General features: G+C 55.1%; 2 protein-coding genes across 7 annotated transcripts in view; one reads left to right on the top strand and one right to left on the bottom strand.

Annotated features, from left to right (window-relative positions):
• Nucleotides 1-4,444: 4,444 nt before the first annotated feature.
• On the bottom strand, nt 4,445-19,421 carry NOSIP (nitric oxide synthase interacting protein). Its single transcript, XM_079760109.1, has 11 exons — nt 19,339-19,421; nt 10,169-10,297; nt 9,523-9,604; nt 9,261-9,331; nt 8,192-8,297; nt 6,701-6,782; nt 6,450-6,609; nt 6,230-6,357; nt 5,929-6,116; nt 5,690-5,798; nt 4,445-5,335 (listed from the first exon to the last, which is right to left on the bottom strand). Exons 4-11 carry the CDS (start codon nt 9,328-9,330, stop codon nt 5,264-5,266), a joined length of 915 nt encoding a protein of 304 aa, XP_079616235.1. The 5' UTR covers nt 9,331; nt 9,523-9,604; nt 10,169-10,297; nt 19,339-19,421; the 3' UTR covers nt 4,445-5,263.
• Nucleotides 19,422-19,436: 15 nt separating this feature from the next.
• PRR12 (proline rich 12) overlaps nt 19,437-27,688 on the top strand; it is a 36,759-nt gene continuing 28,507 nt past the window's right edge. For 2 of the 6 annotated variants that reach the window (XM_079760110.1, XM_079760111.1), the window contains exon 1: nt 26,210-26,752. In XM_079760110.1, coding sequence (XP_079616236.1) covers nt 26,667-26,752 — 86 coding nt within the window. In that variant the 5' untranslated portion in view covers nt 26,210-26,666. Of the gene's footprint in view, nt 19,496-20,156; nt 20,331-20,996; nt 21,102-21,269; nt 21,446-21,618; nt 21,659-23,954; nt 24,091-24,933; nt 25,081-25,394; nt 25,987-26,209; nt 26,753-27,688 lie in introns of those variants that run through there. The other 4 variants (XM_079760112.1, XM_079760113.1, XM_079760114.1 and 1 more) reach the window with 4 other exon arrangements.

Consider the following 27,688-nt stretch of genomic DNA (forward strand, 5'->3'; position numbering starts at 1 on the left):
GCAACTTCAATCATAACAGTCCCACCCTGGCACCGGCCCACGTGCTCACCACGGGGGAGTTTAGTGCATGGGGGGGCAGGGGGGGGTGTGGGAGCCTTGGCCCAGCGGAAGCCACAGCAAGGCGCAGGGGTGGTCTCCGGGCCTGAGGAATGAGCAAAAGGAGCTGGACGCAGAGGATCACTCGCCACGGGATTCCACTTACAGGAAATTCAAGAACAGGCAAAGCTAACCTGGGGATCAGAGGTCAGGTGGTGCTCTCCCGTGTTTTTTTTTGTTGTTGTTGTTTTTTTAAATATATTTTATTGATTTTTTACAGAGAGGAAGGGAGAGGGATAGAGTTAGAAACATTGATGAGAGAGAAACTTCAATCTATCAAGGTTGCAGGTTTGATCCCTGGTCACCCAGGAGGCAACTGATCGATGCTTCTCTCTCTCTCCCCCTCCCTTCCTCTCTCAGAGATCATAGTGACCTAGATTACACTTTGAAGAGAAAAAAAAAGTCTTCATTTCCTTTGTCTTTTTAAAATATATATTTTATTGATTTTTTACAGAGAGGAAGGGAGAGGGATAGAGAGTTAGAAACATCAATGAGAGAGAAACATTGATCAGCTGCCTCCTGCACACCTCCTACTGGGAATGTGCCTGCAACCAAGGTACATGCCCTTGACGGGAATCGAACCTGGGACCCTTGAGTCCACAGGCCGATGCTCTATCCACTGAGCCACACCAGCCAGGGCAGTAGCCAGTGTTTCCTTCCAGAAAGAATTTACAGATTTAAGCAAATATATACCAATTGGTTTTTTTTTTCCTTTTAGTAGAAATTATAGCAGATGATTAACAAGATCTTTACCTCTCTCTCTTTTTTTCCCCTTGAAAAAAGCTTTATTGTTTCATTTGGTCCGATGCAGGGGAGAGGGCTCCAGGGTGGTTAAAAGAATGGCTAGTAGTTTCGGGGAGAGGCTCAGCTAAAAGCCAGAGACACCAGGGGGATGCGGGGGGGGGGGGGGGCGGGGGGGCCTCAAATGCCTCTGGGCTCCAAAGGCTCCTAGTCGTGCTTGAGGGTGAGCCTTTCCACTCGCCCAGCCCAGCCTGGGGGCCGGCAGCCTGCAGAGGTGAGTCAGGTGTGGCCCATCTTCTTGATGAGTTTCACCTGCTCACCCAGGAAGTGGTTCTGCAGGAAGTCGCAGAGCTGAGGGTCTGTGCCTGCAGATCCAAAGGGCCTGGTTCTGGTTCTCCAGGACCAGGGCGTCCTGGCTTTGCTCACCACCTGGGGAAGGCTCCCCACGTCCTGGAAGAGAATGCGGCCACCCGCTGATTTGCATCTGCAAGGGATGCTGTCGGTGCCCGCGGCTTCTTCTGGGCCCACTCTCAGAAGACGCGGCCCCACCCTCGAGAGTCACATCCTCGAGGGGAAATAGAGGCCCAGAGAGAGGTAGGTGCGGGAGGCCCGCAGAGGCAGGATGGCCAGCGGGGGGCCGCAGCCTCCCCCTCAGTGGGATAATTCTGAGTTGGGAGCTCGTGGTTGTTTGGCACTAGGAGTTTATTTAAGGTAAAAAACCGGTGTTGGCTGATCTTGGAGGCTGAGGTGGTTCCTAAGGTGGTGACTGGAAAAGAGGCTGGGGGTGATTGGAGGCGGGAAGAAGGGGCGGGGCGTCCCTGGGTCTGTTCCTTCTAGATACTTGACGCAGGAGACAGATCCAGGACCATGGAGGGCACGGCCTCTCTTGTTTTTCTCAATCCTTTTGTTGAGTCAGAATCCTCCGATTTTAAATGTACTTCTTTTTCATTAAGGTAATGAAGAATACACTTTGAAGACTATTTCAGTTTAGTCCCTGAAGAGTGTCTTTGCCCTGGCTGGGTGGCTTGGTTGGTTGGAGCGTTGCCCCATGCAACAAAAGGTTGTGGGTTCGATTCCTGGTCAGGGCACATACCTAAGTTGCAGATTTGATCCCTGGTCACCCAGGAGGCAACTGATCGATGCTTCTCTCTCTCCCCCTCCCTTCCTTTGTCAGAGATCATAGTGACCTAGATTACACTTTGAAGGAAAAAAAAATGTCTTCATTTCCTGTCTTTTTAAAAAAATATATTTTATTGATTTTTTCAGAGAGGAAGGGAGAGGGATAGAGAGTTAGAAACATCCATCAGCTGCCTCCTGCACACTCCCTACTGGGGATGTGCCCGCAACCAAGCTGCATGCCCTTGACCGGAATCGAACCTGGGACCTTTCAGTCCGCAGGCTGATGCTCTATCCACTGAGCCAAACCGGTTAGGACGTTAGGGCTCCTTTGTCTTTTTAACAGCTGAGAACTACTCCCCTAGATAGGTATCTTTTTTAAAGTAGATTATTTAACCAGTTCTCTACTAACTGGCATTTAGGTGGTTTCTGGTCTTTTATAAACGATGCTGCAGGGAAGGTGCCAGCACATGTGACAGGACAGCACAGCGCCACCCCCCCCCCCCCCCAGATTCTCATGCCAACCCCCAGCTTTATAGTCAATCCTTCCCCTCCCCTGGCAAGCAAGGATTTGCTCCCTGCGCCTGAGGTTGTCCTTTTCCCAGAATACATCTCCCCATTTAAACACCTGAAGGAGCAATTGCGACGGTCGCACAGCGCTGCCAGGGGGTGTGGAGACGCCCCACCAGCAGGCATGCCCGCTTCTTGCTGCAAACTTCAGGCCGGTGTCTAGGAAACCGCTGCTGAGAAAAGACAAGATTTGTTTCCACTTCCTGTCTCTCTTCTCCTGTCTGTCTTGCTTCCTCTTTTTTTTTAAGATTTTTAAATTTATTTTGAGAGAGAGAGGGAGAGAGAAACATTGATGCGATGTGATAGTGAACCCACAACCGGGCGTATGTACCCTGACAGGAATGGAACCAGCAACCCTTTGGTGGCACCGGACGCTGCCCAATGAACTGAGCCACAACGGCCAAGACTGCTTTCTTTTCTTGTTACCTTTGTACATTTAAATATATATATATATATATAGCCCTAACCGGTTTGGCTCAGTGGATGGAGCGTCGGCCTGCAGACTGAGGGGTCCCGGGTTCGGTTCTGTTCAAGGGCATGTACCTTGGTTGCAGGCACATCCCCAGTAGGGGGTATGCAGGAGGAAGCTGATCGATGTTTCTAACTCTCTCTCTTCCTCTTTGTAAAAAATCAATATATTTTATATATATAATTGATTTCAGAGAGGAAGGGAGAGGGAGAGAGAAATAGAAACATCAATGATGAGAGAGAATCATTGACCAGCTGCCTCCTGCACGCCCCCGACTGGGGATTGAGCCCGCAACCCGGGCACGTGCCCTGATTGGGAATCCAACTGTGACCTCCTGATTGGTGGGTGGACACTCAGTCACTGAACTAACCAGCTGGGCTCTTGTTAGCTTTGAAACCTTAAAGGAAACCCATTTCTTGGAGGAAAGACCTTGACACCTCCCTCCCGCTTCTCACAAAAGCCTGTGAATAGAAGACATGGGTTTCGGTTTCCTGTGGAAACAAAGGTGCAAGATGGAAATCCTAGAAGTTCTTTGGGTTGTGGGGGATGGCGGGGGGGAGTCCGTAGCACACGGGAACTACATTAGAGACCTTGAGGAGCTGAGGGGAAAAACTGGAAGGCCTCCAGGTGGTTGAGGGTGCTTGGGAAAGATGAGGATTGGGGGTGTTTAGGGGAGGGAAGATTTGAGAGTGGGCTGGGTATAAAGGTGGAGAGGTGTGTGGGGTGAAGCTGGGAAACCTGGGAGAGGGAGGGTACCAAGGATGGGGGGAATGGCAGAGCCAAGCCTGGGGGTGGGTGTCTCTGGAGGTGGCAGACCTCTGGGTGAACTTGGCTTATGCTAGGCCTTGAGCAGTGTGAGTCTGGGCAAGTTGTCTTCTGAGCCTCAGTGGGCTGTTCTGGGAAATGGGTGTAAGCATCCCGATCCCAGAAGTGTGGCAAGGATTCCGGGGACTGTGGATTCACAGGTTCAGAGGGTAAGGGCTCCTTGAATGTTAGGCACCTGGGCCAGCTTCCAGGGACTGGGGCCCCAAGAGGGGGGGTATGAGGACCAATAGGGACCAAGGGAAGATTCTTTTAATATATATATATTTTGATTGATTTCGGAGAGGAAGGGAGGAGAGTTAGAAACATCAGTGACCAGAGAGTCATTGATTGGCTGCCTACTGCACGCCCCCTAACCAGAGATCAAGCCTGAAACCTGGGCATGTGCCCTGACTGGGAATCAAACTGTGACCTCCTGGTTCATAGTCCGATACCCAACCACTGAGCAACACTGGCCGGGCCAGGGAAGATTCTAGAAGTGTCCGGGGGAGCAACCACTGGGTTTGGGGGCTTCCCAGGGTGAGTTTGACCCCAGCCACCCTCCCACTGAAACCTTCCCCTTCAGCACCGGGTCTTGACCGGAGGGGGCTGGGCCGGACAGCAGCCTGGGACACTTCCTTTCACCGAAATGACCGGGCAGACTGCACGGAGGGCTCCCTTGGGTGGAAAACTCCCGGGTGTGGAGAAAGACCTGGAGGGACCCAGGTATGAACATTTCCAGGGGGCAGGAATGGTGTCTTCTTTTCGTCTTTGCTTGCCTGTCTGTCCTAGTTCTCCACGCCGCCCAGGGAGGCTTTTGTGGCTAAACGGTCATTAAACAGAAAGCTTTAGGGCGGCGCCTGCTCTCCTGGTCAAGTCGGGACTCCAGGCAGGTGTGCCAGGCGCCCCGACCCCTCACTCACTCTGCTCCTCAGACCCTCCCGGCACTCGCTGCCCCCAGGCCTTTGCACTGGGTTTCCTCTTCCTCCTCAGCCTCCAGCGGTGCTGGGGGAGGGGGGTTCCTGCACCTTCTCCAGGCGGGCTGCCCGTGGCATTCTCTCAGAACTGACTTCCTCCGGGTGTTACCCCCCGGGACTCTGGCAGAGGTGCCCCGGACACCTCACAGGCTTGAAATTGGGCATAACTCCAACTCCGTGGGCTTCTCCCGGGGCACAGGGTCCACCAGGTCCTTCCGGGGAGGGCGCCCTATATGGTGATGGCTGGGCCTTGGACCTCTGGCCGCTCCATCAATTTGAGCGGTGCACTTGAGTTCAACTCAGATTTTACTCTTAACCTGCGACCATATTAAATACTCTCGGCCCACGCTTTCCAACTCGAGTCATGCCAGCATGCCCACCCCCACCGTAAAGCCTGTTCGCGGTCCCCTGGGCCCCGGGGCTCCAGAGGCGAAGGAAGGCGCTGCACAGCCAGCCAGTCGCTTCCAAGTCCTTTATTTGGTTTCCCGCGCTCTCAGGCCTGCATCACAGGCCGCGACTTCTCTGCCTGCAGCTTCACGCCGGAGCCCGCGAAGCCCGTGCCGCCCTGGGGGAGGGAAGGCAGAGTGAAGGCCGGCGGTGGGGCAGGTGGGGTGGTCCAAGCCAGCCGGGCCAGGAAGGGTGGGCGGGGCCTAAGGTAAGGGGCGGGTCTCCTGGGATAAGGGCGCGGTCCAGGGTAGAGTGGCGGTGAGGGGTGTGGTCTTCGGGAGGCGGGGCCTTGGGGAGGGGAGTGGCCTGACGAGGAGGCGGGGTCTTGGGAGGGGCCTACGAGGAGGCGGGGCCTTGGGGAGGGGAGTGGCCTGATAGGGAGGCGGGGCCTTGGGGAGGGAGTGGCCTGGCGAGGAGGCGGGGCCTCGGGGAGGGGCCAGACAGGAAGGCAGGTGGAAGGGGCCCTGCTCACCCGCTGCAGCACGATGATGTCGCGGTCTGTGAGCTTCTCCCCGTTCACAGGGTCCACCATATCCTTCCGAATCAGCTTCTCCACACACTCCAGGGTGACCACGGCCCCCCTGCGGCGAGTGGAAGGTGGGGACGCCGCTCACACGCCCCGCCCAGAGGGAGAGCCACACCCCTAGCCCGCCCCACAGGCAGGTCCCCGCACGTCACCTCCCCCCCCACACACACACACAGGTGACTCACGAGGGCCGCAGCACGGCGCACGGCGTGGCATTGCTCAGACTGTCCCGGGTCACGGCGCACACGTAGCGCTCACTGCGCGTGATGAGCCCCACGCGGTCCACGGAGCTGTCCAGAGGCGTGAACCGCACCGGCGTCAGGTCGGACATGCGCAGAGGCTTCCCGGACATGGGGCAGGTCACGGTGCGCGACTAGAGAAGGAGGCAGGGCTGGGCCAGGTGCGGGAGGAGGGGGGTCCCGTGAGGGGGCCCTCGAGACACTGGCAAAGTGGGCGCAGGGGGGCTTGCTGGCAGGGGGTGCTCACCGGCTTCTCCAGCTTGGTGGCTTTGGCCTCGGGGGTCAGCGACGGGATCCAGAAGCTGGGCAGCATTTTGTCCTTGTCCTTGTCCTTGCCTGCGGGGCCGGCGGCGCTGGGACCCGCTTGGGCATCATCTACAGGAGGCAGAGGGGTTCCAATGCCGTACCTAGGTTAGGTGCTTGGCCCTGGGGCACCCCCACCCACCCGCAAGCCTGCTCCCCCTCACCTGGGCCGGTTCCCGGGGCAGTCTTGGGCGTGAAGGGGTTGAGGGGCCGGCTCACGATGGCCGCCTCCTTCTCCAGGAAGCCCCGCACCTGGTCCTGCGCGGCCGCCCGCTGCAGCTCTTTCTGCTCCTCCCGCCGGGCGCCCCGCTGCTTCTCGTAGGCCTGCGGGCAGCGGGGAGAAGTGAGCAAGGCCCTGCCTGTGAGCTCACATCAAAACCTCCAACACACCTGCGCTCCCTTCTCCTCCCCTCACCTTCAGCTGCCGCGCGATCTCCTTCTTCTGGTGCAAAATGTACTCCAGGATCGCCTCGCGCTCGTACAGGTAGCCGTCTGGGCTGCAGAGAGGACGGAGGAGAGAACATGGGCCGGGCCCAGGCCGCATGCGCACTCGGCTCCCTGCCCTGGGCGCCCTCAGCGCTCAGCTCAGCTCCGAGGTGACCGCACTGTCCTGACCCTCCTGGCTCAGTCACACGCTCTGACGGGCAGGGAGACTCTCGTGGGGCGAAGGGTTCCTCAGCAGGCTGGGCTGTCCAAAGCCTGCACCTTCCAAGGGGCGGGCCCTGGATGGGCTCCTGGGCGGGAACCCCTATGCCCTCCTGAAAGGGTGCCTCTGTTCACCTGGGGGGCTTGGGCCATACGGGATCAACTTGACCTCTGGAGGGGCTGGTCATGTCTGCGTGACCAACCTCCAATAAGGACCCTGGACACCAGGCTCAGGTGGGTGTCCCTGGTGGGCGGTGCTGGAAGAATTAAGTGCTGGTCTCCTTGTGCCTTTTCCCTCTGCTGATTTTATTTTTATTTTATTATTATCATTATTATTATTTTAAAAAAATATATATTTTATTGATTTTTTACAGAGAGGAAGGGATAGAGAATTAGAAACATCGATGAGAGAGAAACATTGATCAGCTGCCTCCTGTACACCCCCTACTGGGGATGTGCCCGCAACCAAGGTACATGCCCTTGACCGGAATCGAACCCAGGACCCCTCAGTCCGCAGGCCGACGCTCTATCCACTGAGCCACACCGGTCAGGGTTTTTATTATTTTTTTTTAATAAAAATATTTTTTTATTGATTTCAGAGAGGAAGGAAGAGGGAGAGAGAGATAGAAACATCAATGATGGGAGAGAATCATTGACTGGCTGCTTCCTGCACGACCCCCACTGGGGATCAAGCCCGCAACCTGGGCATGTGCTCTGAGCGGAATCAAACCTGGGACCCTTCAGTCCACAGGCCGACGCTCTATCCACTGAGCCAAACAGGCGAGGGCATTCCCTCTGTTGATTTTAATCTGTATCCTTTCCCTCTAAGAAGCTGGCACTGAGTGTGACAGCTTTGCCGAGTTCTGTGAGGCCTTCTAGGGGCTCAGTGAACCTGAAGGTGGCCGCAGGGACCCGGGCCACAGCACTCTCATCACCATCTCTGTAACAGACCTGTGACCAAGCCCACATCCAGGCACTGGGCCGAGTGCCTATACTTATGACCTGGCTGGAGCCTCTGCTGGGTCATCGGAGGCAGGTAACGGAACGTGCTCCACACGCCAGCTGTCGTTATGGGCCAGGTGACAGCCCAGGAGCCCACCCTTCTATTACAAGCGTATTCTTTTCCACGCCCCACCATGAAACATACAGGATCACGCCACCTCTCAGACGAGGACACTGAACCTGAGAGGTGGTGGCTAGACCCACTCCTACAGACCCCTCCCGTGTTCCCTTGCCCTCGCCACCCATGTGCCCAGCTCACGTGACGACGGGGTCATGGCAGGGCTGCAGAGAGAGGCAGCAGCAGTCGAAGTCCTTGACGGCATCCCGGCTCAGTCGAATGTTCTGGGTCCCGTAGCCTGAGGCCGCTGGGGACAGACAAGAAAGGGGATGGAGAGCCCAGCCAGTGTGGCTCAGTGGTTGAGTGTCGACCTATGAACCAGGAGGTCATGTTTCAATTCCCAGTTAGGGCACATGCCCGGGTTGTGGGCTTGATCCCATTTGGTGCCTGCAGGAGGCAGCCAATCAACGATTCTCTCTCATCATTGACATTTCTCTCTCCCTTTCTCTCTGAAATCAATAAAAATATATTAAAAAAAAGAAAAGAAAAGAAAAGGGATGGAGAGAGAGGAGACATGCCTCCCTCCAAACTGAGAGAGGCACCGAGAACTCAGAGGTGAGGAGACTCAGAGAAACAGGCAGTCAAGAGTGAGCTGTAGCCCTAGCCGGCTTGGCTCAGGGGATAGAGCGTCGGCCTGCGGACCGAAGGGTCCCGGGTTTGATTCCGGTCAAGGGCACGTACCTCAGTTACAGGATCCTCCCAGCCTGGACCCTGGTTGGGGTTCGTGCAGAAGGCAACCAATTGATGTGTTTCTCTCACATCAATGTTTCTCTCTGTCTTTCCCTCTCCCTAAAAATCAGTGGAAAAGTATCCTCGGGTGAGGATTAAAAAAAGAGAGTGGGTGGTGTATGTCTCTGTGTTGGGGGCACGGACTGCACTGCCCACAGGAAGGCGTTAACCCCGGAGGGTAAGCGACAGACTCCGGTCAGCCCTCTGGCTCTGCCCGAGCTCCAGAGCCTGAACCGCTCCGGGCCTCCTTTTCTTCTTTGGGAATATTGCTATGGCAACAGTGAGCCTTCCCGGAGGAGTAGCTGTGTTCACCTACAGAGGGACCTAACTCGGTGCCCATCCCACGGGGTGGGGGAGGGGGAACAGGGCTGCTGGGTGGTTGGGCTGTCACCTATGTGGCCATGACCACCAGGGGAGGAGAGACACGCGCAGAAAGCACAATCAGAGGTGCCAGGTGAGACGGTCCCCTCCCACCCCGTACCTGTGTCCTTCTTCTTCTCGTGGTAGGTGTACACGGCCCCCGCCGTGCAGTTCTTGCCGTGCCGCGTCATCCTGGGGAGGGAGGGGCAGCTGGAGGGCCGTGGGGGCCAGAGGGAGCCGCCGCAGGGGCAGGGACAGGGAGGACGGGACCTTCCCGGCCCTGGAGGCTGAGCTGTGCCCCCGACGGGGCAGCTGGCGGTGGGGCAGGGGCGTTAAATGCTTACGAAATTCCTGCACGTTCCAAAAGAGAGACAGCGCTTTACCTTGAAAAAGACCCGGAGTTTGCTTGCAGAAGCGGGTGTCCTGCTGGCAGGCGTGCGCCTTAGGAGGTGTGGGAGGAGTTACCTGAAATCGGATGGGAAGTTCTATTTATTATTAAATATGTTTTTATTGACTTTAAAGGGAGAGGGAGAGAGAAACATCAACGGGCTGCCTCCTGCATGCTCCCTACGGGGGATCGAGCCCACAACCTGGCCTTTCAGTTCAGAGGACGGCACTCAACCAACTGAACCGCCGCAGCCAGGGCTGAGGGAAAGTCCCAGCACCAGCTGCGGGTGGGTGAGGCCCGCACACTTGGGGTCCTGCGGCGCCCGGCTGATGTTCGGGGTGCACGCGTGCGTGTGCTTGGTCCGCCTACACGCTCATGCCAACTGAGGGCAAGTTTCTGGGTTCACTTAGCCTTTCTTGGGGGTGAGTCCACATGTAAGCAGAGGCGGGATCCGCTTTACCCTCAAATCAAGCCCCAACGTGTCAACTGCACTGCAGTCAATTCTGAGTTTTCAAAACAAGCAGCAGAGTGGAACGGATGCGCATGGAACTGGCAGATCGACCGGAAAAAAACAGCGACGCCAGAGGAAAACGAGCAAAGGATGCGAAGACGCAGCTGACGGAAGCAGCTCCAAGACTCACGGGCAGAGCTGCTCAGTCTCGTCAGACGGAACCTAGTGAGACCCCAGTGACACTTGGCCAGGCTGCGGGCACAGCTCGGACGGTGAAGACCAGGCGGTGGGGACGGGCCACGGAAACCCGCGGGTGACGCTGCGGGAAGAGGGGACGGGGTCAGCCTTCCTGGGACGGGCTGTCGGTGCTTCAGCAAAGTGAGCGTGGGCACTTCGCGGGGGTGCATGCGCCCCAAAGCCAGTCTCAGAGACACCAGCAAGGGAGCAAGACCACAGCAGCGTCCTTCACGGTGAAGGGGAGTCAAGGGCAACGGAACGTCCCCCCGCCCAGGGAGGATGGGTAGTAACTGCTCGTCATGGAGACCAGCCCAGAGATGCGACTGACTAGGTGTGTGCAAAGCATCATGGGTAGATCCTAAAAACACAATGCTGCTCTGGCCGGGTGCTCAGTGGTTAGAGCGTTGCCTATGGACGGAAGGGGTCGCAGGTTCGATTCCTGGGCAAGGGCATGTACCTCGGTTGCAAGTTCCATCCCTGGCCCTGCTCGGGACTCTAGTGAGAGGCAACCAACCACGTGTCTCTCTCCCATTGATGTTTCTCTCCCTTCTCTCTCTCTCCCCCACTCCAGCCCCTCTTCCACTCTCTAAAACAGTGGTTCTCAACCTTCCTGATGCCGCGACCCTTTAATTTACTTTCTCATGTTGTGGTGACCCCCAACCATAAAATTACTTTCGTTGCCACTTCATAACTGTAATTTTGCTACTGTTATGAATCGTAACCATCAGAAAACACAGATATTTACATTACGATTCATAACAGTAGCAAAATTACAGTTATGAAGTGGCAACGAAAGTAATTTTATGGTTGGGGGTCACCACAACATGAGAAAGTAAATTAAAGGGTCGTGGCATTAGAAAGGTTGAGAACCACTGCTCTAAAACATCAATGGAAAAAATATCGTTGGGTGAGATTTAACAACAACAAAAAGGAGAAACTGTTGTTCCTGCAGCCTCTCCCCAGGAGGTCCCACAGGGACCAGCTTTATGGATCTTGGACACAGTATATCCCACAGGTGGGAATGTCGCTCACGTTCCTCTCCTCTCTCCCCTTCCCCGATCGCTTCCACTCTAAAAAATCAATGGAAAAACTATCGTCACTCCTTGGGTGAGAATTTAAAATACAAAACAAACAAACAAAAACACCCATAATGCAGGGTGAAGGTAAGAAATTAAAGATCAGCCCTAGCCAGTGTGGCTCAGTGGATAGAGCGTCGGACCACGGAATGAAGGGTCCCAGGTTCGATCCCTGTCAAGGGCATGTCCCTCGGTTGCAAGCTTGATCCCTGGCCCTGGTCGGGGCGCATGTGGGAGGCAACCAATTGATGTATCTCTCTCACATTGATGTTTCTCTCTGTCTCTCCCCCTCCCTTCCACTCTCTCTCTCTCTAAAAAAAGTGAGGATTAACAAAACAAAACAAAAATTAAAGGAGATCGCTAACAATCTACGTGCCCAAACGATACATTTTAAAGAAACACCTACACACGAAAGCAATGCACATGTTAAAATGGTTGCCCATGTAGGGGAGGGACTGACTAGGCCAGGGATAAGCAAGAATAGGTAAATGGAACAGGCGGGTTAAGGGGTCCACGTGCGGAGGACTGAGCAATATGACCTGCCTGGGCCCGAGTCCCAGGGTGGCCCCCACTCAATGTGGCTCTAGCCGGCTGGTCCTTTTTTCGAATCTCAGTTTCCTTTGGGGATCTCCAGGGGTCTAGCTGACGGGACTGGACGGCTGTGAGGTCACACGCAGAGCTTGGAACACACGGGAATATTCTATCCGGCTCTCTGGTTTCGAGGAGGATCGAGTTTTGTTTTTGTTTTTGTTTTGTGGGGGGGCGACATAACCAAGGGCTCCCCACATGTAAAAAGCAACTTCATCTGTATTCCCCCTTTATTTCTGGTGACTTTCAGAAACTTGCTTTTCGCTTTCAAAACCCGAGACACAACCCTCTCTGAGCCATGGATCTCGCTCGCCCCCTACTGGTGTCTTCCAGAAGCCACTTTTTTGTTTTTAGGTCCGTTTCTCCAGAATACAGGCACGGACCTTAAGGATGCATTCAGGCGTTTCAACAAATGTACTCACCCTGGCAGCCACCCCCCCAAGAGATGCAGAGCACCACTATCCCCCCAAAGTGGCCACTGTGCCGCTCGCAGAAGCTAACCCTGGTGAACCCCCCAAGCGAACCCGCAGCCCCCTCCTCCGACTTCCTCCCACCCCCACGCTTTGGAGCAAGTGTCCAGCACCTGCTGCCTCCCCTCCTCACCTGCCACCCCTCCTCCGCCCGGCCCCCAGCTTCCGCCCAGCCCCCCAACTACCACGCATGAAGGTCGAGCTGACCTCCTCATGGACAAACGCCCCACTCTATTCTTAGTTGTCAACTGCCTTGGCCCTCTGCGGTATCTGGCACTGAGCCGCTTGTCTCGTGGCCGAGGACAGGGTATTTCTCTGTCTTTGGCCTCACGGACCGGGACATTTTTCCTTCGGGAGAGAGAGGAACAGCTAGCGAGAGGTTTTTGGTTTATTTGTTTACCTTGCCAGGAAATAATGGGAATAATCAGAGTAACGCTGCTTGACCCCTGACCACATGCCAACCCTGCGCCCCGTCTCGTCAATCGTCCAACCCCAGGCCGGCCCCATCACCACCCCCACTTTGCAAATGAGCAAACTGAAGCTTAGAAGTGAAGCCCTAGTTGGTTTGGCTCAGTGGATAGAGCGTTGGCCTGCAGACTGAAGGGTCCTGGGTTCGATTCCGTGCAGAGCACAGGCCTGGGTTGCGGGCTTGATCTCCAGTGGGGGGCGCGCAGGAGGCAGCCAATGGATGATTCTCTCTCATCATTGATGTTTCTCTCTCCCTTTCCCTTCCTCTCTGGTATAAAAAATATATATATGTTTTTTTTAAAAAGAAAAGAAGTAAAGCCATTTGCCTAGATCACTGGTTCTCACAGGTCCCTAAGGCCATGGTCGGCAAAGTGCAGCTCGCGAGCCACATGGGGCTCTTTGACCCCTTGAGTGTGGCTCTTGGAAGAAGTGGCGTTAGAAGAAGTTTAAGTTTAAAAAATTTGGCTCTCAAAAGAAATTTCAATCGTTGTACTGTTGATATTTGGCTCTGTTGACTAATGAGTTTGCTGACCACTGGCCTAAGGCACCTTCAGGGGGTCCACCGACTCCCCAAGACCCTGAAGGGAGCCTGCCTGTGTCCTCTGGTGCAGAGTGGGTGTGACGTGTGGGGACAGGGCCACGCTGGAGGCCAGCGGGATGTGTGCTTGTGCACCCCTGGGTTTTCAAAACGTCCGTTATGTGATGATGGGAGTGACAGAAACCAGGCACAAAACCAGGTGTTCCTTTTATAAGGAATGTCCAGAGGGGGCAAACCCGCAGACCCGGGAGGCAGAACGGTGGCTGGCGCAGGCTGGGGACGGGGAGTGGGTGCTACGGGGTGCGGGGTGAGGAGAACGTTCTGAAATCAGAAAGGGGTGATGGTGGCACAAAATAGTGAATGCATTAAAAACCACCGAATGGTACACTTTAAATGGATGAGTGTTATGTTAATTACATCATAAAAAAAATAATGTCTGTTTTAGTTTCTGAAAGGGAAAGTCTTTTTTTTTTTTTAATCCTCACCTGGGAATACGTTTTTATTGATTTTTAGAGCGAGAAGAAGGGGGGGGGGAGAGAGAGAGAGATCGGTTGCTTCTCATCCAATGCCCCAGCCGGGGATCGAACCTGCAACCTAAACAGGTGCCCTGAGCAAGAGTCGAACCCTCAGCCTTTTGGTGTATGGGATGATGCTCCAACCAACGGAGCCACCCAGCCAGGGCTCTTTTTATTTATTTTTAAATGAGTCTCTAATTGACTGATTTTAGAGAGAGAAAAACATCGCCTTGTTGTTCCACTATTGATGCATTCCTTGGTTGATTCTTGGATCGAACCCGAAACCTTGGTGGGTTGGGGCGACGCTCTAACCCACTGAGCCACCCGGCCAGGGCCCGGTGAGGGCACGTCTTCACAGACAGAACTCACACCAACAAAGGCTCGTTGGGGTCCTCAGTGATTTTTGAGATCCTGAGACCAAAAAGTTTGAGAACCACCGGCCACGGGTCGAAGGGTCGGCAGGTGGCAGCCAGGGTCTGAAGCTCAGGAAGCCGAGCTCTCGGCCACCGGGTCACAGTCTCCTGCGTGAGGCCAACTTCTAAATAGAAAACAGGGCGGGTGCCACCTGCTGCCACTGGTATTTCGGAGGGCACATCAGAGGAACAGCTAAGTCCTCACCAGAGGGTATTTTTTCCATTGATTTTTTTTAGAGAGTGGAAGGGAGGGAAGGAGAGAGAGAGAGAGAGAGAGAGAGAGAGAGATTGGTCAGCAGCCTCTCACACGGGATCGAACCCGAAACTGAGGCACGTGTCCTTGACTGGGAATCGAACCTGCAGCCCTTCGGTCCTCAGGCGGATGCTGCAACCACTGAGCCAAACCGGCCAGGGCACACCAGCTCTTTATCATCATTGTCACTTTACAGGGAGCAAACAAGTTCACAGAATCACCCTCCCCCCCTGCCTGGAGGTGCAGAGCGGGGATTCGAACCCAGGCAGCCCAGCTCTGGAGCCGCACTCCTAACCATGTGACAGCTGTCGGTCCCCCCAGGGAGGTCACAACCTGAGAATTCCTGTTTGGTCTTCAAAATCCAGGATATACTGTATTCATCAACACATCTCCAGTCAGACACTAAATTGCCATTGCAGATACTTGTTCTTCAATAGGTTTCATAAAATGTATCCGTGCAAGCATACATTCACTACCTCAGTTGTTCCAAACATACTTAAAAGTTTTCCAGCCCTGGCCGGTTTGGCTCAGTGGATAGAGTGTCGGCCTGCGGACTGAAGGGTCCCAGGTTAGATTCTGGTCAGGGCACATGCTGGGTTGTAGGCTCGATCGCCAGGAGGGGGCATGCAGGAGGCAGCCAATCAATGATTCTCTCTCATCATTGGAGTTTCTACCTCTCTCCCCCTCTCCCTTCCTCTCTGAAATCAATAAAAGTGTGTGTGTGTGTGTGTGTGTGTGTGTGTGTATATATACAATAACTCAATCAGGTACCAGTGCTTAAATTTACATTAAATAAAGTTAAAGAATTTAAAAGTCCGTCCTGCCCTGGCTGCTGTGGCTCAGTTGGTTGGAGGGCCGTCCCATGCACCCCCAGGTCTCAGGTTCGATTCCCAGTCAGGACACATAGTTAGGTTTCGGGTGCGGTCCCCGGTTGGGGCCCATAGGTGAAGTAACCAATCGATGTTTCTCTCTCTCTCTGAAATCAATAAAAACATATATTAAAAAAATAAAAATAAACGTCAACTTCTTCCATGAAGCCCACACTGACCAATTCTATTAAAATACAACACAATACAATGAAAACATGACCACAATGCCATGAGCACAGTAACAATTCCTTAACATCACCTACTACCCGGCTGGTGTTCCAATGTCCCTGGTTGTCTCCCAACTGGACTGTTTGCAGTTGGTTGGTTTGAATTCTGAACAGTGGTTCTTTCTTTTTTTCTTTTTTTAAATATATTTTTATTGATTTCAGAGAGGAAGGGAGAGATAGAAACATCAATGATGAGAGAGAATCATTGATCGGCTGCCTCCTATCCACCCCCTCACTGGGGATCGAGCCCGCAACCCAGCATGTGCCCTTGACCGGAATCGAACCTGGGACCCTTCAGTCCGCAGGCCGGTGCTCTATCCACCGAGCCAAACCGGCTAGGGCTGAACAGTGGTTCTTGACCTCGTGGCAGGGTCAGCAATTCCTGTGAGACCCTAACGGCGGCACTACCAGCCTCTCTGCCTAGAAGGCCACCCGGGGGCAGAGGTCTCCGTGGGAAAGGAACGGGGCGGGCTGATTACATGGGGGACCCGCAGACGGAAACAGGTTGAAAGTAGGAAGAGAGAATTCCCGACGAGCAAATGCAAGCCTCTGAGGCCTCCCGTTCCTCACGGCTGAGATTGATGTGGGAGGTCTGGTGGAACCGGCCCTGTGCTGGGCATTTTACACACGTCCCTCCACCAAGTTCCACAACAACCCCAATGGTTGCTACGAACAAGCAAACAGAGGCACAGAGAGGTCCCCCCAGGTGTGCAGGTCTGGCCTTGACCACCAGGCACCGTGCTGGACTCTCCGCGTGGAACAGGACGCTAGTGTGGGCCCGGCCCCTCCCCGTGGACCCCGGCCCCTTTCTCCTCCCAGGCTCCAGGGAAAAATCGCTTCGCTGGGAAGCCCGCCTCCCACGGCTGGTTAGGTGTTGGCTGAGCTCTGCTAATGCCCTGAGCCACCTCCATCACAGCCCCCGCCCCTCAGTACTTCATCCTCTGGACTAGGAGCCCCGAGGCGGGGGCCGGGTCGGACTCCTGTCTGGGTGCAGCACTGCCTGACACCTGGGGGGCGGGGAGCTCAGAGATGTCACGAAGGTATCAGTGAACCCCTCCCGCCACTTCCAACGTCAGGGGAGGTGTGTCATCAATGCACTGATCGCCCGGCCAATCAGGACACTTATCATAAAAGCACCAAAAAAACAGGAATCGTCATCATATCCTTCAAACAGTTATGTCCCGGGCCGGTGCAAAGCGCTTCCCACGTCTCCACGCACTGGGTCCTCATGACGTTCTCGGGAAGTAGGCTCTCCCCAGTTTGTAGGTGAGAAAACAGAGCATTGACCTATGAACCAGGGGGGTGGTGGTTCATTCCCAGTCAGGGCACATGCCCGAGTTGAGGGCTCGATCCCCAAGAGGGGGCATGCAGGAGGCAGCTCATCAATGAATCTCTCTCATCATTGATGTTTCTCTCTCCCTCTCCCTTCCTCTCTGAAATCAATAAAAACATATATATATATATTTTAAAAAATTGCCCTGTCCGGGTTTGGCTCAGTGGATAGAGCGTCGGCCTGCGGACTGAAGGGTCCCAGGTTCGATTCCAGTCAAGGGCATGTACCTTGGTTGCAGGCACATCCCCAGTAGCGGGTGTGCAGGAGGCAGCTGATTGATGTTTCTCTCTCATCGATGTTTCTAACTCTCTATCCCTCTCCCTTCCTCTCTGTAAAAAATCAATAAGATATATTAAAAAAAAAAAGATAACAGATGCCCAGAAGGATTAACTGATTTTTTCCTCGCTCTGTTCCTTGACAGACCAGCCAGTGAGCTTTTCAGAATGGAACTTTGATTAAGTCACTCCCTTCAACAGCTTCTTACACATGACTCAAGACCAAAACCAGACTACTCAGATTAAAAAATGTAGGCAGAATGAGTCCTAACCAGTTTGGCTCAGTGGATAGAGCATCGGTCTGCAGACTGAAGGGTCCCAGGTTCGATTCCGGTCAAGGGCATGTACCTTGGTTGCAGGCACATCCCCAGTAGGGGGTGTGCAGGAGGCAGCTGAGCAATGTTTCTCTCTCATAGATGTTTCTAACTCTCTATTCTTCTCCCTTCCTCTCTGTAAAAAAATCAATAAAATATACTTTTAAAAAAATGTAGGCAGAATGAGAGAACTAGAAAACCGTTGTTTTGCAACCTCTGATGAGATAGTTCATTCAGGCCATGATTGTTGACGGAAAACCAGATGGAACTGGATATTCCCAGAGTGCTACTACTTGCTCGTGGAAAGGAGGGAACTGGAGCTTTACAATGAGGTTTGCACTGTTCCTATCTGTATTAGTCGGCGAGGGCTGCCAAAACAAAATACCAGAGACTGGGTGCCTCAACAGCAGTCCTTTATTTTCCCCCTGTTCTGGCATCTCCTCCCCTTATAAGGAACCTTCCCCATGGGTCAGGACCCCATCCTTTTATAAAAAGTCCTCTCCCAAGGATAGATTCTTACTGATTTTTAGAGAGGGAAGGAGAGAGAGAGAAACATCCATCTCTCTGTGCGAGAGAAACACCCAGAGATTGCCTCCCGTACGTGCCCCACTTGGGGATGGAACCCACAACCTAGGTATGTGCCCTCACAGGGAATGAAACCCCAAAACTCTTGGTGCACAGGAGGACGCTCCAACCAACTGAGCCACCCGGCCAGGGCAGGACCCCACTCTTTTGTTTATTTATTTAAAGTATATTTTATTGATTTTTTTTACAGAGAGGAAGGGAGAAGGATAGAGAGTTAGAAACATCGATGAGAGAGAAACATCCATCAGCTGCCTCCTCACACCCCCCACTGGGGATGTGCCCACAACCAAGGTACATGCCCTTGACCGGAATCGAACCTGGGACCCTTGAGTCCGAAGGCCGACACTCTATCCACTGAGCCAAACCGGCTTCGGCAGGACCCCACTCTTAATGACCTTATATAACTTTACCTACAAATAATTATGCTGGGGGTTGGGCTTCAACACCTGAACTTGGGGGGAGGGGACAAACATAAATACCACCTGAAGTCCCCCCCCCCCAACAACCTCACCGTCCCCAAAGTGGGACAACAAGGCATCATGCAACATGCAGCTACCAACTCTAAGTATTTGTGTCAAAAATGGCAGAACCTAAATTTAATCAAGCCTTTTGAGTTAACCTCCTGATTCTAGGAAGTCAGAGGATGTGGCAAGGATTTTTTTTACAGAGAGGAAGGGAGAGGGATAGAGAGTTAGAAACATCGATGAGAGAGAAACATCCATCAGCTGCCTCCTGCACACCCCTATTGGGGATGTGCCTGCAACCAAGGTACATGCCCTTGACCGGAATCGAACCTGGGACCCTTGAATTCGAGCCATACCGGTTAGGGCTGTTTTTTGTTTGTTTGTTTGTTGTTTGTGGTTGTTGTTTTTAAGGAGGCCAGCAGGATTTGAGTTTGGCCTGCTGACGCCTGGCATAACGGAATAAGTGAAATGAGGTTACAAAGAAGCAAAAAGACAAAATTCAGATGGCGGGATTATCAACAGAATAACGGAGACCCAGTTTCTTCAATGAATCAATTACACAAAGAAAAAATCAGAGTGGAGGGGAGGGGAGATTGCTCTAAATTAGGAGAAACTTAAGAGACACTGAGAGACGACTGTTTTATGGAAATTTTGTCCCGGTCTTCCTCAGGACCCTAGGACTCTAGCCCGCGGGAAGGAGGCCGCAGCCCTATCCCTCCACCTCCTGGAACTCACCTCACAAACGACTCCCAGCTCCTTCGTTGATGCTTCAACCGTGCCCCTACCCCGGAAAAGAGCGCTTGTTTTCCCTCTTAGCTCCACCCACTTCCGCGCGGCGAAGGAAACCGGACGTAAAGCTGCCCCTAGTCGCGGAGGTACCTCATCTGGCTCGGTAAGTCCTCCCGTCTTCTCTTCCTCCCATCGGAAACGTGAGTGACAGGTCGAAGGTTCCGGTTAGAAAAGCTGGCTTGAATACGGGGTGCGCTTGGTGCGCTTCGTATCTCATAGGCATTTCTCGGGCCAGGCGATTTCCTGCTTGTACCCAAAGCTTTGCGTCTCTCCAAGCCCGAGTTTAAGGACTAATCACTTCCCCCAGACACTGGGAACCCACTTCCTTAAATATATCATCCACTTTTCTTGTTGTAAATAAAGAGACAATTAAGAGGGGACAACTTCTCTGTCCACATTTAATAAATGGAGCAATAGAGAAATCGCAAGTCAGAGCCGTCCAAATCACCCCAGGAAACAGGAATTTATTACGGCACACTCACCCACCCCTAGGGACCAAGGCATACAGTTCCTGCCAGTTTCTAGATATGTAGAAATCTGATATCTGGAGACCTAGACGTTTATTTCCCTAACTTGGCTGGGCGCACTCCCGCTGGGGAAGCAGGAGGAGCGGAGAAGGCGCCTATCCAGTTCCCTAAGTGCCCCCGTGGCGTCTTAGACCCTAGCCTTCCTTTAGGGTCCTGGACCTTAGGCCCTTCATCATAAGGTCCCTTTAAATATTTTGTCCCTTACCTGAGTCCCGCCCAGGGCAGGTAGTCGCAAACCCCGCCCCTCTGCCAGAAACCGCGATCAGGGAGGATTACAGAGAACCGGGGCCAGCAGGGAAATCCCTCCTTTTTCTTCCCTCCCCTCCCTCCTGCCCCTTTTCACAGCTGGCCTCAGCTGGCTTAGGAGGCCCCGATTAAGGAGGAGGGGACAGTGCTCACAAGTCTGGGCAGGTAAGTGAATACCCCTGGAGGCAGAGCCTGGCTTGGGGACCTTGGCATCCTGGCTCCTTGACCCTTGGGGGTCCCAGCAATTTAGGGCCCCCAAGCCCAGGAGTTCAGAGCCTCTTCCCCCACCTCCCCCTGGACTCAAGAATTTAGGCCCCTGTTCTTGCCTCTCCTGTAATCTTTGATCTCTGTTCCTGGATGTGGCAATGGTCATAGAGACAGAGGGATACATGTGGAAATAACAGGAAGGAAGGGATCCTGATCGCCAATGGACGTGTTTAGGAGCACCTACTGTGTGTCAAAACTGTGCTGCGGACTGCAAGCACAGAGGGGGAAAAGATAAGCTCCCTGCTCAAGTCTCTGGAGGCACGCTGCCTTTGCTCGAATCCTGTTTTCTGAATCTTGCAAACCATATACCTTGGGCAAGTTCTGTGACCTCTCTGTGGCTCAGTTTCCTCATCTATAAAATGGGGATAATAATAGCACTATTGTGAACGTCAAACTGTTATATACGAAAACTACCTTGAACAGTGTCTGGCCCAGAATACAGGCGAGGGCAGTATCTGCTATTATTATTGTAATTCATGGGCCCCAGCGTCCAGGCAGGGAGACCTTGCCTCTTTCCTTAGGGGCCGAGGCACTTGTCATCTATACCACACCTCGTTGTTCCAGGGGGTCCACAAAATATGAGGGGCAGGGGCCACCCCTCTCTGCTGCTGCTATACCTGGGGTTGACCACCTGTCTGGACACCTCACCCAGTGGGGAGCAAGACCAAGGTGAGTGTTTGGGGGAAGGCTCTGACATCCACCTTCCCCGATCCTGGAACCCTTGTATCTCCCCCCTCCTACCCCAGGGCCCCATAGCTCTCCTTCCCCTTAGGTTCAGCTTCCTCCATGTCTCTAGCCCTCCTCCATTTTTCTGTCCCTCGTGTTCTTTGGGCCTAGAAGTCTTCTTGGACTCCCCCGAGGCTCAGAGCTTCCTGGACAGCCACAGACGAATCCGGCGAGCCAATCACTGGGACCTGGAGCTGTTCACGCCAGGGAACCTGGAGCGGGAGTGTTATGAGGAGAAGTGTTCCTGGGAAGAGGCCCGGGAGTACTTTGAGGACAATACTCGGACGGTGAGAAGCCTGGGGGGGGGGGGGCTCCAGGCCATCTTCTTCAGGCCCTGGGGGGTCCTGGCCCTCAACTCCCTCTCCCCTCTGGTCTCAGAAATCTGGGTGGCTGGTTGGGTGTGTAGAATCTGCCAGTTGACAGCTTGTCTTTCCACCTTCTCTACGCCCACCCGTTCCAGGAGCGCTTTTGGGAGACGTATATCCACAATGGCAAGGCAGGTGAGTGGGAGGCCACGCCCTCTGGTTCTGTGCAGCTCAGGCATCCCTTCCCATGGAGGCTGAACCAACACTCCCAGCCCCAACTCGGCCATCCCTGGGTTCCTGGAGGTGGTTGGTAAAAGCGTCCTCTCTCTCTCTCTTTTAATTACTATTTTTTAACTTTGATTTTGAGAGAGAGAGATAGAAACATCAATTGGCTGCCTCCTGCACGGGGATCTGACCAGGAATCGAACCGGCGACCTCTTGGTTGCATGGGTCATTGCTCAACCACTGAGCCACACCAGCCGGGCAAAGTGTCCTCTCTTTTGAGACTAGAGCTGGGGCCGGAGGAACCCACCACACCTCATTGCCAGAGGTCCCATGCTCCCAGGAAGCAGGAGGTGAGGGTGGAGGGAGGAGTTACAGCCTGGGGCCTATCAGGCCTCAGGCTCAGAGGCGCTGGCCCACCTGAGAGAGCCCCAGCCCTTCTGCAGCTTGGTTGCTAGGGGGGTTGTTCCCTAGCAACACAGCCTGGTCAGGCCAGGCCATGGAAACCTGTGCATCCCCTCACCGGACCAGTCCGCCCACCCTCAAACCCTCCTCTGAGTTCTGAGGCCCCCGCATGGCTGCAGCCTTGCTGCTGAGGGGGGAGGGGCTGCTCCTTAGCAACAAGGCCAGGCCGGACCACGGAAGCCTGCCTGCCACCGCACTCACTACCTGGCTGGCTTCTCCTCCCCACAGCCCATCCCAGCCTCTGCCTGGTTGCTAAGGAGGCCTTCTCCCTAGCAACCACACCTAGCCAAGCTCAGGACCCTAGGCCTCCTGCCCACCAGAGGACCCCCTTCCAGGCACCAGATGCCCCACCCCCTTTTGGCCTGGTTGCTAGGGGTGGATGTACCATAGCAACAGGCCCTAGGTCTGGGCAGGAGTCCTCACATTGGAGACGGGTTGCTAGGGGAGGTGACTGCGTTGCTGCAGGCCTATGGATGCCTGGTTACTGCTTGAATCCACCTGAAACATGTCAGAGGGCCTGCCCGCTCAGAGCAGCTTTTTGTTAAAAGGGCCAAAAGCCTGGGTTTGCTGTTTGAGGAAAGCACCTCCCTGCGCCCCCCACCCCCGCCAAGTGCTAAAGTCGGACTCCCCAGCAGCAAGACCTAGCAAGGCCTCATGAAGCTGGTCCTCCCTGCACACACCCCCTCCCCCAACACACTTTTCCTCAGACACAAGCCTTGGATTGCTAAAGGGGCTGCACCTTAGGAAAGGGGACACGTGCGTTCTGGACTCCCCGCCATCTGTTATTGGAGGAAGGTTCCTAAATCCCTCCACTGATAAGTGAAAAATTTTTTATTTTTTTAAATTGATTTCAGAGAGGAAGGGAGAGGGAGAGAGAGATAGAAACATCAATGATAAGAGAGAATCATCGATCGGCTGCCTCCTGCACGCTTCACACTGGGGATCGAGCCCGCAACCCGGGCATGTGCCCTTGACCGGAATCGAACCTGGGACTCTTCAGTCCGCAGGCCAAGGCTCTACCCACTGAGCCAAACCAGCTAGGGCGATAAATGAATTTTTTCTAGCCTTCTGGTAAATTCCAAAGCCTTCCTGTGGGTTCTGCAATTCCTCCAGAGTTGAGACCTTGCCCCTCAGTAAAAGGGGCTGCATTCCAGAGGGGGCAGGGTTGCCAGATAAAATACAGGAACTACCCCCACCCTCTTCCTGAGTTAAATTTCAAGTACACATAAATCATTTTTTTAAGTATAAGTATGTCCCCACTTAATATATGGGACATATCTGTATTTAAAAAATATTTGTTGTGTATGTAAAGTTTTGTGGGGTGTCCTACATTATTATTTGTTAAATCTGGCAGTGTTCAGTGGGGGGGGGGGGCCTTGAGAGTTGTCCACCTGACTTCTCTACCTTACCTGTAGTGTGTCACCTGCAATCTTAGCAGATGGATTGCTTAGGATGGTCTTGAACCACCCTCTAGGGAGGGGCTTCTATCGTCATGGGGATACAGCTGCCATGTTTTCTAGGACCAGTTGAAGTTATCATAGGTCTTCTCTGCATTTAATCTCATTGAATTTTTGCAACCTGTCAGAGAGGGATGATGGTCCCATTTTACAGAGCAGGAAATGGAGGCTCAGAGAAATGAGTGAGGTGAGTTGCCTCCGGTCACACAGCCAGGAAGTGGCCCCAGCTCTGCCTTGCTTCTTGGCCAGTGTTCCTCCCTCAGGAGAAAGGCATTTGGATGTTGGGGTGGGTGGGGTGGCAGCCCCTGGGGCAGTGGCTCCCTCTCCCCCCCTCCCCTCCTCCGCAGGGCGTGGACGAGTGGATGTAGCAGGCCTGGTTGTGGGGCTGACATCTGGCATCCTGGTCATTGTGCTGGCCGGCCTGGGAGCCTTTTGGTATCTACATTGGCGACGTGGCAGAAGCCAGCTACCCAGTCCTCAAGAGTAAGGGGACGTCAGGGGGGAAGGGGCCGGGGGGCTGGAGAGAAGGGTGAGCAGGGGAGGGAGGACGGGTCAACAACCTAAGGAGATGGGCCAAGGGTGGGGGACAGGTGGATGCTGCTGGGAGATCTGAGGAGACAGCCCTGTGGAGAGTGAGTCTGTGAGATTGGGTCCGGTTGTGGCGTGTCTGTCTGACCATATCCTCAGTACCTGGCACACAGTAGGAGCTCCACCAGCATTTACCGCCTGTCTTTGCAGTACCAGGTGTGGGTGGTGTGGTTATCAGTGTGTGACTTGTCTCTGGTGAAGCAGGAGCCTGTGGTCTCTGGGTGTCTGTGGGCGTCTGTGGTATGTCCGTTTCCGTGGTACAGGGTGTAGCAAATGTTTGTGTGTGCCTGTAGGAGCTGTCTAGGTGTGTCTTTCTCAGTGGCGGGGTCCAAAAAGGTGCTTGAGCGTTAGTCTTGGAAGTATGGTGGGCCTGGGGATTGTCAGGAGTTTATTGGACGTGGGTATCTCTGTGTTGTGTCTGTATCTGTGTGTGTCCACCTGCCTCTGAAGGCTGTCTTTTTCTCCATTTCTCTGCCTGTACCTGTGTGTCTGTGAGTAAGAGTCCCTCTCAGCAGTTGTTGATTTCTGGGTCTGCCTGTCCCTGTGCATCTGCCTGTCATTTTGAGGCGCTTTTCTGCGTGTGAGATTGAAGGTGACCCTCTTTCTTTCCTGGTTCATCTCCCTTCCACATGGTCCCCTCCCAGCCCCAGAGTCTCTGGGTCCCTATGTCCTCCCTCCTTCTCCCCAGTCTTTCCATCCCTAGGTTTCCCCTGCTAACTGTGCACCTTCTGTTCCCAGGGCCGAGCTCATCAGCCCTCTGAGTCCCCTGAGCTCTCCGGGCTCGCCAACGCCCCTGCCGCCACCCCAGCCGCCAGGCCTCCCCACCTACGAACAGGCTTTAGCGGCCTCTGGGGTGCACGACGCACCTCCGCCCCCCTACACCAGGTGCGGGGCTGGCTTCTGCCCGGAGGCGGGGCGCGGAGGGGAGGGCACCGCTGGAGGCGGGGCGTGGGCTCGGGGGCGGGACTTGGAATTTCGAGCTTATTATTCCGGCCAAGGTTTGAGCGCGGGGGCGTGGCCCAGCCTGAGAGGGGAGCTTCCGAGGAGGGTGGGTCTTGTGCCCGGAGGGTCTAGGATTGGCTGGGACGCCCTGAGCGGTTCGGAAAGGTCTCGGTTGGCGAGGAGGCGGGGGGGGGGGGGGGGGGGGGGCGGAAAAACAGCCGGGTCTTTGACTCCCCACTGTGCCCCTCCCCATGCAGCCTCCAGAGGCCTCGGTGAAGAGCTACTTCGGAGCCGGGTTCCCCGAACCATGCCCCAGATTCACACCGGATTCCGGAAGCTCCCGAGACTCTCCAACTGCGGAGCTGAGCTTGGGGGGTGCAGTGGGTAGGGGTCGTCCGGCTCGAGGCCTACCCTGGCACACGTGTTTCCGCCGCGTTACGGATACACTCACGTCTCCCGCAAAAGTGTTCCCGCGTTCCGGCACCCCGCGGGCTCCAACGCTTTCTTGACCTTGGGGGTACCCGTCATCCCCGCCCCCGGGGTAGGCTTGCTGTGGAGACTCGGAGCCAGGCACGCAGGCCGAGTGTGCAGACTCGCGTGTGAGGTTAGACACGGCCATCTCCCTCCAGTGACACGGGCCACACACACGCAGGGCCCCGCCCGTGCACACGCATGTCTTCGTGCGCTCCCCGCGCGCATACAGGGGCACTGTGCAACCCAGGGGAAGGGTGGGGGGCATATTTGCAACCTTACTCATCAGGGGCAGGCTGTCCCCCTAAGTAAAAGCTCTTTGGAAAAGAAACCAAAAAAAGTGAAAACATGCAAAAAATCGAAATAAACTGAATCGCGACCCCAGGCGCGTCTGCGCGTAGTGAGCTGGTTTTCTGTACTAATGTTGCGCCCTACACCCCCAAGCCCGGCTTGCGCTGTCTGTCTCTCGTTCTCCCTCTCTCTCTCTCTCTCTCTTTTTTTTTTTTTTTTTTGCATTTGCACGGGATTGTGGGAGGAAGCGGAGCACAGCCAGACACCCCGCCGCCCGCCCCCCCTTCCCCTCCCCCCTCCCCCAGCCGCCTTGTGCAAAGATGGCTGCACCGTGAGCGCAGCGGAGGAGGAGGCGGCGGCGGCGGCGGCGAGAGAGCGAGCACCCAGCGCCCGCACCCACCCCGGGGCCGCCCGGGACGCCCCCTCCTGAGCGCGCGCTCCCCCTTTCTCTCTTGCAAGCGCCGGGGCAAAGGCGGAGACAGCGGGGTCCCTCCTCCCCCCTTTCCCTCAAGGGGGAACCCCCTTCCCCCCTCCTTGGCTCGGCGGCTGCACCCCCTCCCTTGTCCGCCCCTCCGCCCCGTCCCCTCCCTTCCCTGCCCGGGCCCTTCCCGGGCCTTCGGCGGCAGCAAAGAAAAAAAGAGAGAGAGGGAGCGAAGGGGGAAAAAAGCAGCAGCGGAGGGAGCGGCGGCGGAGGAGAGCGCGCGCGCGCCCCCTCCCTCCCTCCCTCCCTCCCTCCCCCTCCCCCCAATTTCCACCGCGGCCAATTCATGGACAGGAACTACCCCAGCGCCGGCTTCGGGGACCCGCTCGGCGCCGGGGCGGGATGGAGTTACGAGAGGTCAGCTAAAGCTAGGTAAGGAGCCGAGGGTGGCCTGGAGGAGGGGGCCAAGGGGTGGGGGCCGAGCTGAGCCGGGCCCGGCCCGGCCCGGCCCGCCCGGTGACGCGTGCATCGCAAACTCCCCTCCGGCTTGCAAGGGAGCGGCCTTCCTTGGTTTGCAACAACGCCGCCGCCCCAGTTTGCAAATTGCAAACTCCGCCAAAGCCAGCTCCGGCATGCAAAGGGAGAGATGCAGCGGGAAAATGGGGCTGCAAAACAATTTCGGACGGAAAGGCCTTGGGAAAATGGGAGGGACTGGCGAAGCAAGGCCTGGATTTCCCCCCATCCTTGGATTCCCGGCTTGCTGACCCCTCCCCCCCGCGCCCCAGGCTCTGCTCTTGCAAAGGTGGGAAGGAAAGGAGAATTAGAACGTAGATCTGGGGGGCGCGCCCCCCTCCCAGGTCCCATTGTTCCGGGACTGCTCGAGGCCGCGCCACTCGGGCCCCGACCCCCCCCCCCCGAAATTCCGCGCGCAGAGTGGGCCCGGGGCCCCGCCCCCTTCCTAAGCTGGGGTTCCGCGTGTGTAACGGAGGGGGGGGGCTCCTGGTATCTGAGACACGCCCCCTTTAACTCCCCACCCCCAAAGGCAGGGAATCCTGTTTGATGGCGAGGAGTGGAGTATTTGACCTCTTTGAGTCTGGGCCATGGATTGGGGCCCCGGGGTTTTGTGCATTATTGCATGGGAAGATTCGGGTGTGTGTGGTTGTGTGTGCTGGTGTGTGTGAGCGTGGACCCTGTGCGTGTGTAGTTGGCCTTCGCATCTGCCCCTTACCTACTGTTTATTTGTGTTGCGCCCTCACTCTTCACCTGCCCTGAACCACCTCCCTCCCCCACACACCTGGGTTTCCCAGCATGGTTGGGCATGATCACACGTGTGTTCCATGTGGGGCTCTTCCCTCTGTATCTATCTCC

This window comes from Cnephaeus nilssonii, assembly GCF_951640355.1.
Source record: "Cnephaeus nilssonii genome assembly, chromosome: 20".
Taxonomy (NCBI): Eukaryota; Metazoa; Chordata; class Mammalia; order Chiroptera; family Vespertilionidae; genus Cnephaeus; species Cnephaeus nilssonii.